The following is a 10,799-nucleotide window of genomic DNA, read 5'->3' as shown; positions in this document are numbered from 1 at the left end:
AAAATCAACCCATTACTTGAAAAAATGGGTCACGATTGCCAAATATAATTTCAAACATCAGGACTGTATGATCAAATGGCAAAATCTTTTGAGTTTCATGTGTTTTCAGTCCAGTGCCAAACACTTTGCACCTGGATGTTACCATTCACAATATTTTCTGATTTTGGCTTTATTATTTTGTTACAGAATGATCTGGTGCATGGATGGGGCTTGGATTTTGCACTTAGAAGATGCGTAAAAGTCAGTCAATCGTTCTATTATCTCATCATGTATTTTACTTTGTTTTTTTTTTTTTTTTTTGCATATATTGACTTTTTTTCTTGTCACAGCCTGCTCATGAGAAAATTTGGCGTTGTTGATTCCCAGTGGATCATTCATCAAGTCGTTCCTTCCCTTGGTAGCCAGGTGAGTCATCATTTTATTTGAAATATTCTCTGACTTTATTTTTCTTTACTAGCTTAATAATTTTTATTTACTTTGTTAACTCAGGGTCAGTCTGAGAACGGTGAAGCTCCATGGAAAGGGGTACATAAAACTTTTGCATAATTGGTGATTACTCTGTATAATAATGAATTGCACAAGTATGAATACTTTTTTTGTAACAGGTAAGAGACAGATGCAAAAGCGAGTGGGCGATGTTTCAAGATCGACTTGCAAATGCAGATAAAGCTTATTTCAAGCATATTGGAATGGATGACTGATTCATGATGTAGGCAGGCAGATATGTACATTGTTTTGTTTCCTTTTGACCTTTCATCTATCTTATGAAAGGCGGTGACCGAAGCCCGATTGAGGTGGCTTTTGTGTTCACTACAGGGATCCATAGCCCAACATACTTTGTACTGTAGCAATATACGATCAGACCAAGCAGAAAATGTGTCGTTTTTGTGCATAGTTTATGGTACGATATTACATTTTAAGTTTCAGCAGAGCGGTTTCCTTTTCTTTTCGGTTTTTGTGTTCTGTTTCCTCGATGTTTGTAACGATGGTGGCTTTTCACCTTTAGTGATGTTTTTGTATTAGTTTTGCTCATCCTGTTCTAGAGGTGCTTTTGGAGAATATGATATAACACCAGCCCGGGCCCATGGCTGGATCAAGAAATATGAAATACCCTGAAAAACTAGATTTCTCAGCCCACAATAAAAAGCCCAGAAGACTTTTTTTTTTATTTGGAACGAATTTCTATTATTTGTGGAACTTGAACCCAAGATCATATGTTTTAAAGGTTGTCTTTACCAATGGGTTTATTATAAGACGGATTATCATGGATTCCTTGATCATGTTGATTCCGCCATCTGATTAGCATAGTTAAGGATAAAGATAATTGGTCGGAACTCGGATGGTGCATAAATCACGTCCAATCTTATATCAATTAATCGATGTATGTTACAATATATGTTATGTGTATGTCGCTGATCGGATAAAATTTATCAACCATTAAGTTAACAATTTACAACCCAGAAGTATTTGCTTGTTTTCAGTTTTGACATACCGATTTACTTTGTTTTGTGTTTCCTGTTTGTTTGATTTGAAGCCGAGTTAACCTCTAGTTTATTTTCATTTTCAAAGTCAATAACCTTTGGATTATACTTGGAAAGTAAAAACAAACAAATCTTATTATAACGGCTAAATGCTACTTGTGATTGTGAATACAAGCAGAGTTGTTACGCATGGATCTTAAGCTAATTCTTAGTAGAGAACAGTTAGTTAAAACTTATTGATTTGCGTATAAAAAAATTGCAATTCGATGGAAACATCCCACCTGTTTTGTTATAAACAAATCTCAGTTATTATAAACATGAGAACCATTCTAGTTGCACCAGAAAATTAGAACATCAATTATGATTATATGTCTTCCATAATGTTCCCTCAACAAACAAATATAACATGTTTAGCATACTTTTACCTTCTTTATTGGCATTTATTAATCGAAATTGCAAATACATACATCCTTTTCTAAACGATTTAAAAAACAAACATTTTTATTTATAGATTGTGCAAATTAAGAAAAAGATAATACACGTATATGACGATAAAAAGTATTGTTAGTGCTCTTATTTGGATCATTTTTTTGTGAATTTGAATGGAAAGTATTATGATTTTGTTGAGTGGTTAAGAGGATACATCAACGTCATAATTAACTTAGTAAGCAAAGGTTGTTGTGTCTCGATCCAAGCTGTTTGGAAGAGTGTTATTCAAGATGCCTTCATTCCACCTAACTTGCATATATATAAAAATGCAACTATTTTTAAAACAACTCTTGTTTTTCTTTCATCTTCATAAACAATCATGTCATTAGTTACCAAAATTATATAAAATACACGAATGCATAAGGTTGTTTACTACAAAGTCAATTTCAACTACTAGAACTGACATAATCAATAATCGCGTACAATTATTCTTTTTTACTGTAATGAATAAGATGATTATGTACACACATATCTGCATCTTTCATTTCATTATCACAATCTCTGGCGTTTACTACGTGCATATTTCTATTTAAAATTTGATTATACGCATTGTTCATAGGTGTTAGATTACATTTTAAAGTACTGTAATGAATAAGACGATTATGTAAACACACATCTGCATCTTTCATTTCACTATCACCATCTCTGGCGTGTGCTACGTGCATATTCCTATTTAAAATTTGATAATTTGATAATACGCATTGTTCATAGATGTCAGGTTACATTTAAACTTATAAAACCATGATCCATATATTGTATTTGAAGTTATTTCTCTTCTATTTTTATTTTCTTTCCCATCACATCACTATTAGAAGTTTCCATCATACCTTTCCACTTTCCCTTGAAGACAACTCACAAATGTTGAATGCAATAGTTTAATTTGGCATTAAACGAACAATAAACAGGTTAAATAAAATACTTGATGGAAATGATTAAATAATGCATAGTATAACTAACACATGATAAGCTTTTGTTACAAATTTTGTTCATGTCATATGCTACACTTTGTACAAAATGTAACATTGTCAATTAAGTGACAATAACTACATATAAAATTAGACGGTTATAATATATAACCAAATTTAACTTGATAACTATGAAAAACGCATGAACATTGTACATAAACATTGTTTTAACTGAAGAACGATCACGCGCAATTATAAGTGAGATGCATATATTTTACGCGGCGAATATTGTAAGAAGGGTAAATTTGTTGGTGTTATTTGTAAAAGTGAAATTACAAAGTCGACCTTGCCATGAATTTACTTTCAAATTTGTTAACGGCTACTGTGGAAATAAAAACATTTATTATTATTATTATTATTATTATTATTTTATTATTATTATTATTGTTTTATAGTATTTGTGTATTAGTTTTACCGTCAAATCGAAGCAAACAAGGAAGAATCCAATATTATTAGGTAGGTACCAACAGTGGCGGATCCAAGAATTTTTTTCGGGTGATGCACTACTTTAGATGTTTCAATTTCATAAAGACGGGTAAAAATTTTCCGGGTCGGTTTGAGGTTCGGGTCGGTTCGATGGTTCGGGAAAAAGTTCATTACATAACAAAAATACGATAAAATAATAAAAGAAACTAACAAAAACTAACAAACTAACAAATTAAAACCAACAATCTAACAAACTAAAACTAAATTTAGCAAATAACTTAACAATTAAGTAGTTAACACTTAACAATTAAGAATAGTTAACATTTAACAATGAATCATGAATGTAAACTTACCTTCAAAGTGGGAGGATAAGAGGATTCGAGTAAGAGTAGGCAATGGCAGGAGGACGGGGACGGCTGAGTGGCAGACAGAGACGAGGTTGACGGCGTTCCGCGATGGTCGGAGTGACGGGGACGAGTGGCTGACCTGACGGAGTGAGGCTGCCGGCGGTCAGGAGTTGAAGAGGTTCAGGGACTGGGGCGGACTGTGGAGGCTGGAGAGGGGCTCTAATCGTGGGCTGGTTATGTTTGAAACCCTAACTGATGTTTGGGTAAGTTATTAAAAAAAATAGAAAAAAAAAAGTTTCAAAACCGGAATTGAACCTGCGACCTCTGGGTTACAAAACAAACATGTTACCATCTAGACAAGCGCTTCAAATGTTTATAGAGTGATTCCTTTCTAATTTATAAGGTGGTTCCTTTATTATGTTCTGTATATAACTACACTATTATTTCAAAACTCGGGTGGTTCCGAGGAACCACCCGTTAACACCGTAGATCCGCCCCTGGGTACCAACCAACTGCTGATGCAGATGGAGATGATTTACACGAACTATAAACCCCTGCATTTCATTCCATATTCATTCAACCTCACATTTCGACTAATAATCAACGGTTGCATGCCGCTGCAGTAACCGCCTCGTGCTAGCTAGCTTCCTCAATCCGATTGCTGCTTAACTACGTATACATTCGATAGTCTGGTTCAATTATTATTCTCTTATATTTTGATGATCGAATTAGTTGTTTTGGTTTTGAATTTATACTTTTGCAGGTGCTACTAAATCTCCTTTTGAATTGCATACTAGTTCCAGCTACAATTTAGGTAAACTGTAAGTTGTGCATGATAGAATTGGATTGGTTTCAAGTAGACGAACTGAATGAAAACATACATAGGCATGTTCGTGTTCGTTCATTTACCGCTAACTAGATATGAACACGAACATATGATCGAACATATTTTTTTTGTTCACGTTCGTTCGTTTGAAACCTAAAACAGTTCATGATAAGTTAGCATCCATGAATACAAACTCTAGTGGATGATCACGAAGATTTGTTTTTTTTCAATAAAAACTAAGCAAGTAAATATTAAATGAAAGAACGAAATGTGTGTTCATGTTTGTTTGTTTGAGTAAATGAACACAGGTTTTTGTTCATGCTCGTTTGTTTATTAAATAAAAAGAACATAAACGAACTTTGAACGTTCAGTTCATTTACAAGCCTAGTTTCAACTTTCAAGATCAAATAGATTTTTTTGTTCATGTCTGGTCATTAAGAAAATGAACATGTTCATGTCCGTACTCATTCGTCTAACTTTAACTGAAATCGAACACATACACAAACATATGATCAAACAGTTTTTTTGTTCATTAAGAAAACTAACATCTTCGTCTTCGTTCATGTTCGTCCATTTATAACCTACAACAGTTTACGAACGTAAACGCTGTTCGTAAACGCTCATAAGTTAGCATTCACGAATGCAGACTCTAGCGGATGTTCATGATTATTTATTTATTTTTCAATAAAAAAAATAAGCAAGTGAATATTAAATGAACAAACAAAACCTGCGTTCATGTTCGTTCGTTTAAGTAATGAACAAATAATTTTGTTCATGTTCGTTTGCTTATTAATAACGAACATAAACAAACTTCGAACATTCGGTTCGTTTAGAGGCCTAGTTTCAAGTTCAGTAGTAATGTTGATTTCCTTTGGAATTGAGCTTGCTTCATGGATCAGATGAATTAATTAATGCTTGAATTAGTTTTCTAAATATATATTTTTTATGGATAGGAAAAGAAGATGGGAGAATTGACAGGGTATCAGTTGGGGGTTATTGGTGCATTGTTTCTATCAGTGGCATCATCAGTCTCAATTGTTATCTGCAACAAAGCATTGATGAGCAACCTTGGTTTTCCTTTTGGTAAACATTCTATATTATTCTCTTTATCTTTTTAGACTTGTATGTCAAGTAACCCATTATTAGTATCATAAACAAGTTTTATCCACTTTTAGATGGTCAAAATGAGCAAAAACATCACTAGTCTTCTTAATAATGACTGGTAGATAGGCCATCACTGTCTTTCACAACAACTTGACCAAAACTTTTTCTTTCATCTAACTTGCTTTCTAATTCTTTGCACTTTAATTTTTTGACATGTAACATTATCACAATGTCTCATTCGATATCAGGATATTAGAATCACAGAACAAAGAACCGATAAATTGTTAAAATGAGATGGTTTATACTAAAGAATGCGTACTAAAATGAGATGATTTATATTTCTGTGAAGCTACAACATTGACTAGCTGGCATCTGATGGTAACATACTGCACTCTTCACGTGGCACACCGTTTGAATTTCTTTGAGAACAAGAAAATCGATATGAAGACTGTGATCCTATTTGGCATCCTGAACGGTGTTTCTATTGGTTTTCTTAACTTGAGCCTCGGCTTTAACTCCATTGGCTTTTATCAGGTTTGTTAGTTTCAAATCGAATTTATGCGTATGCTTAAAAAGATGCCTCAAAACATAAATGTAACACATTGTAGTTTTGATGTTTTACAGATGACCAAACTAGCAATCATACCTTTCACCGTCTTATTAGTAACTGTTTTCTTGAAAAAACAGTTCAGGTAAAAAAAACATATATTGTATTATATGTATCTTCATAAGTAAAGTTTTCATGATATCAAGTGAAAGCTGTTTTTGGTCCATAAAATTTGCAGCCAGAAAATAAAGTTATCACTTTTCCTCCTACTTCTTGGAGTTGGTATAGCATCCGTGACCGATCTTCAGCTCAATTTTGTTGGCACGGTCCTCTCAGTTCTAGCTATCGCCACCACCTGTGTTGGTCAAATTGTATCCTTCCGATATACTTAACTGATATTACAAAAATGCTAGAAATTAAATTGAAGTAAAATAAAGTCATTCTTAACAAAATGTTGAAATTCAGCTGACTAACACAATTCAAAAGAGACTAAATGTGTCATCAACTCAGTTGCTGAATCAATCCGCACCATTTCAAGCAGCTATTCTGTTTATCACGGGCCCTGTAGTAGATCAGTATCTGACCAAGCAAAATGTCTTCGCTTTCAAATATTCGCCTCTTGTTTTGGTACTCATATATAATATATTACCCTTATCTTCTTTACTCTCATTTTGACATGTTATAAGTGATTGTGACGAGATGTATTTATAATGAATGTTGCAGGGATTCATAATCCTGTCGTGTGTGATTGCGGTTTCTGTGAACTTTAGTACATTTTTGGTGATCGGTAAAACATCACCGGTTACATACCAAGTTTTAGGTCATCTAAAAACATGTCTTGTTCTTGGATTTGGATATACTTTGTTACATGATCCTTTTACAGGAAAGAACATCATAGGAATACTTGTTGCCATTGTTGGAATGGGCTTGTATTCTTACTTTTGTACCCATGAAAACAAAAAGAAACAGATTATTGATCTTTCTCAAGGTTCTCAGGTACCCTTCTCTCTCACTCCATCCCTCACAAATGAAAAAAAAAAGTTATTAATAATTTAATATTAATGTGATTTTTGTTTTGTTTTGTTTTGTTTTGTTATCAGATTAAAGATACTAACACACCTCTTTTGGGACATCAAGATAAAGAAAATCATTTTGAAGTGAAAAAGGCAACCAAAGACTCCCTTGTCTAAGCTAAAGCTATTGGTAGGGATTTTAAATGTGTTTATTTTCTTTTTTTTTTTCATGTAATTTCATTGGGTATAAATGTATAATGAAATTTTGATTTTTCTTAATCTGTATACTTGATTTGTATATAGATGGGTTTGTTTCCAATTACGAGTAGAAATTACGTGTGATTGAATTTGTAACGTTCAAGTCTCGGATTAGTATCATGTACCATTTGGTGTTTAGAGTAATGCGCTCCTTTCAGGCATGTCAAGTTTGTTAAAAGTTCAAATCGATACACGGATGAAATGAGTTGAGTGAGCTGGTTTTGCCTTTAAACATGTGTTGTCCCCTTTAAAAATTATTATAGATGTTTAATATGTTAAATATTTGATTAAGATTATAATGAAAATTACTAACACAATAATGACTAAACTTTTTAAAAACAACATTTTGAAGGGTTGTATGCACTACAAATATGATTGTGGTGATTTGAAATTCACCAAACATGTTTTATGTTATGGAGGGTAATTTAGGTATATCATTATGAAGTATGGGTCTCTTTAGATAAATGTAGTTACAGTAAAACCGTGTTCATTAAAAAATAAGATATATATGAAGTTTAATTTGATGAAAGCGACCGCTTTAAACTATCTATAATATATCTATAATCTATATAAACGAAAGTTTAGTAGCTCTCTGGTTGCACCCTACATTCTTTCAAGTCATCGATTTTTTTTTCATTTTTAACAGTTAAGGTAAAACAATTATTTTATAGAAAAATTTAATCATTATTTTAGAATCAATCAATGGCAAGGATGAAATTTGTAACAAACATTAAATCAACCTTGTGATTTTTTTAAATAGTATGTCCATCTCCCGTCCTTCACTTTCTCCTAGCTATTGTCCAATATTAAACACTATAATGGTTAAGGGGCTGTTTGGTTCATTCAGATATGAATGAGTCAGATCTGAATGAGTCTCTGTCCCATTCAGCAACAACAATAAGTCTGAATGATTCAGACCTAATTTTAACCATTCAGGTGTTTTTCTGTTTGAAACCAAACAGTCTGAAGTCTGAATGAATAAGATGTTTACATCTAAATGGATCCATTCAGATGTAAACAAACAGCCCCTAAGTCGGTTTTTAACATATTATATTGGTACTGAAATGAATTTATAAGCCTAATCCCGAATTGTATAACTACTTATGAATCTATTTGTGTTGACAATAAATTGGGAGAAATTCCTGGTTGGATGTTGATGGCTGCATGAGTCATCTTGTATATTCTTAGGCTGTTGTATAGGCATTGAATGCATCATCAACTCATCAGCCTAAAATCTTTTCACCATACCCATCTTAACTACGAACTTTTAATGAACCCAAATAAATTTTGTTAACATTTTTTTTAATAAAAAAGAAACATGAACATGTTTAAACGTACTAGAAAGAAGTTAAGGAAAACTTATTTGATAATTGTTAGATTTTATTTATGAGAATATATGGGATATTTAATGGTATTACTTATTAAAGGTTTTCTATTGTTATATCTTTATTTTTTTTTCTACATTTTTAATTAATGTTATTACTCATTTGATAATTGTTATATAGTTATGAGAAAATGAGTTATTTAAATGTTAAATGTTAATATTTGTGTCAACCCGATCTGACCAAAAGATTTGTAAAATAACATACATGGATACTGAAGAGGTAGGTCCCAGCAGAGCCCAGTTGGACCCACAGACTCACCTTGAAGAGACGTCTGCGCAGTTCAACCCGCAAGACTCCTTAACGGACGTCTGCGCGGTTGAACCCGCAAGACTAAACTAAAGGAACGTCTGCGCAGAAACCAACTGGATCAGCAGGACCCACCACGCTCAGAGACGTGACGTCCTCACGTGCGGTACGCAAGCTGTTCCCGCAGGAAACGCCTACCAATGGTTTTCAGGTACTCCGCCTGTTCCCGCAGTTACGGATACCGGCCATCAGGGAAGGCCACCCGCGCAGCATGGCTACACGCACAAGGCTTAACTCATAATAATTCAGCAGTCACCTGAAGAAGGAATGAGCAAGCCGGGAACATTCCCGCACAACGGCGGGAGGGGGAATACTCCCGCCCAAATGAGCCAGTCCGTACAATACTGAGGATCTTTTACTGTACCTGACGAGGTATGGGCAAAAGATCTGTCCAAAGATACGACAGCTCATTGACAACAGTATGGCGAGCAGCATGCTCCTGTACTGTATGTCACTATTAGCCGCTACCTACTCCCCAACTCCTGACATACCACGTGCCTAGCCTGTAGTTGGTGAAAAAGGAATAGTACACAGCAGGCCTGGTCACTATCAGCCGCTGCCTACTCACCAACTACCAGCATGGCACGTGCGTAGGTTACTATTGGTGGAACAGGAATACTATTCAGCAGGCCACACCTCCTTGGAAACCTACCTCCGGCTATAAATACCACGAATGGTATGATCATCTTATCTTAACATATTATCATTATATGATACCTGATATCTGCTCTAGCAATCTCTTAATATACATTTATATTTAAAGAGCAATCTAGTCTGATTCTCACGCCGGAGGGTGGTCACAAGGAGGAACCCCCCCCCCTTCTCAGTGACAAGCTCACGGTGTCTGTTTTGCAGGTTATCAGAAGAACCATCTTCTCAGGGTCTAACCCCTCGTGGGAAACATCTATCTAACCCCCAGGTTACCAGTAATCTGCCCGGGGTCCGGTTAGTGTTTCTTCATTGGCGCCATCCGTGCATAAAAGCTAGAACTTCATTTTTCTCCAGTTTTTTCAAACTTCTGGAAAGATGGTTAACGTTACTCCGGTCATAAGGCCAATGAGTTACCAGGAAGCCCCGGTAACCACAACCCCAGCTACTGGGGGAAACACCGGCGAGCACACAAATTTTACGAACACTACCCCGGTTACCCAAGCCGGGGCAAGTGCAGTAAATTTTACGAACACTACCCCAGTTACCCAAGCCGGGGCAAGTGCAGTAAACAATCATCCCCTGGGATTCATTAATACCCAGGTGGAAAGACAACAGACGAGGCTCCCCCGCCAAACACTTGATAAAGTTAAAGCGTGGGCGGAAGCACGACAAAGAGAATTCCAGGCTGAGTTGGATGAACGCTTACGTTCACTCCAACAGGCTGACGAATTTGGAAGCACTCGCCAACAGCTCAACATGAGCAGTGAGTGCGAGTCCTCGGACGATGAGCAGGGGGAATCCGACACCGACGCAAACCCTCGCCTTAGGGCGAAAGGGAAGTGTAAGGAAACGGACTCCCAAACGAGAAGGAATTTCGGAGAAACCTTCAAACAAAGAAACGCGGGGGGAAACCCACGTGACTTCTCCAAAACCTTCAGACCAACTGCTGCAAACGCGGGAACATCCAAGTTTGCAAGGGACATTGCGGAAGCAATCGCCCA

General features: G+C 35.4%; 1 protein-coding gene and 1 long non-coding RNA gene across 2 annotated transcripts; both read left to right on the top strand.

The window, feature by feature from the left end:
* The first annotated feature begins 178 nt into the window (after positions 1-178).
* LOC143608171 (uncharacterized) lies at positions 179-948 on the top strand. Its single transcript, XR_013149156.1, has 4 exons — positions 179-251; positions 342-405; positions 490-525; positions 606-948. It is a non-coding gene; the product is annotated as an uncharacterized LOC143608171 (long non-coding RNA).
* A 4,543-nt stretch (positions 949-5,491) lies between these two features.
* Positions 5,492-7,702, top strand: LOC143608170 (UDP-xylose transporter 1-like). Its single transcript, XM_077083327.1, has 7 exons — positions 5,492-5,617; positions 5,988-6,172; positions 6,263-6,330; positions 6,424-6,556; positions 6,651-6,812; positions 6,909-7,181; positions 7,286-7,702. The coding sequence occupies exons 1-7, from the start codon at positions 5,497-5,499 to the stop codon at positions 7,373-7,375; spliced, it is 1,032 nt and encodes a 343-aa protein (XP_076939442.1). The 5' UTR covers positions 5,492-5,496; the 3' UTR covers positions 7,376-7,702.
* Positions 7,703-10,799: the final 3,097 nt, after the last annotated feature.

Source organism: Bidens hawaiensis, unplaced genomic scaffold (genome assembly GCF_021521415.1).
Source record: "Bidens hawaiensis isolate Kalapana, Puna unplaced genomic scaffold, B.hawaiensis_p1.1 tig00102071_1, whole genome shotgun sequence".
Taxonomy (NCBI): Eukaryota; Viridiplantae; Streptophyta; class Magnoliopsida; order Asterales; family Asteraceae; genus Bidens; species Bidens hawaiensis.
Note: the sequence above shows the minus strand (reverse complement) of the source record. Positions and strands in the feature narration are given on the sequence as shown.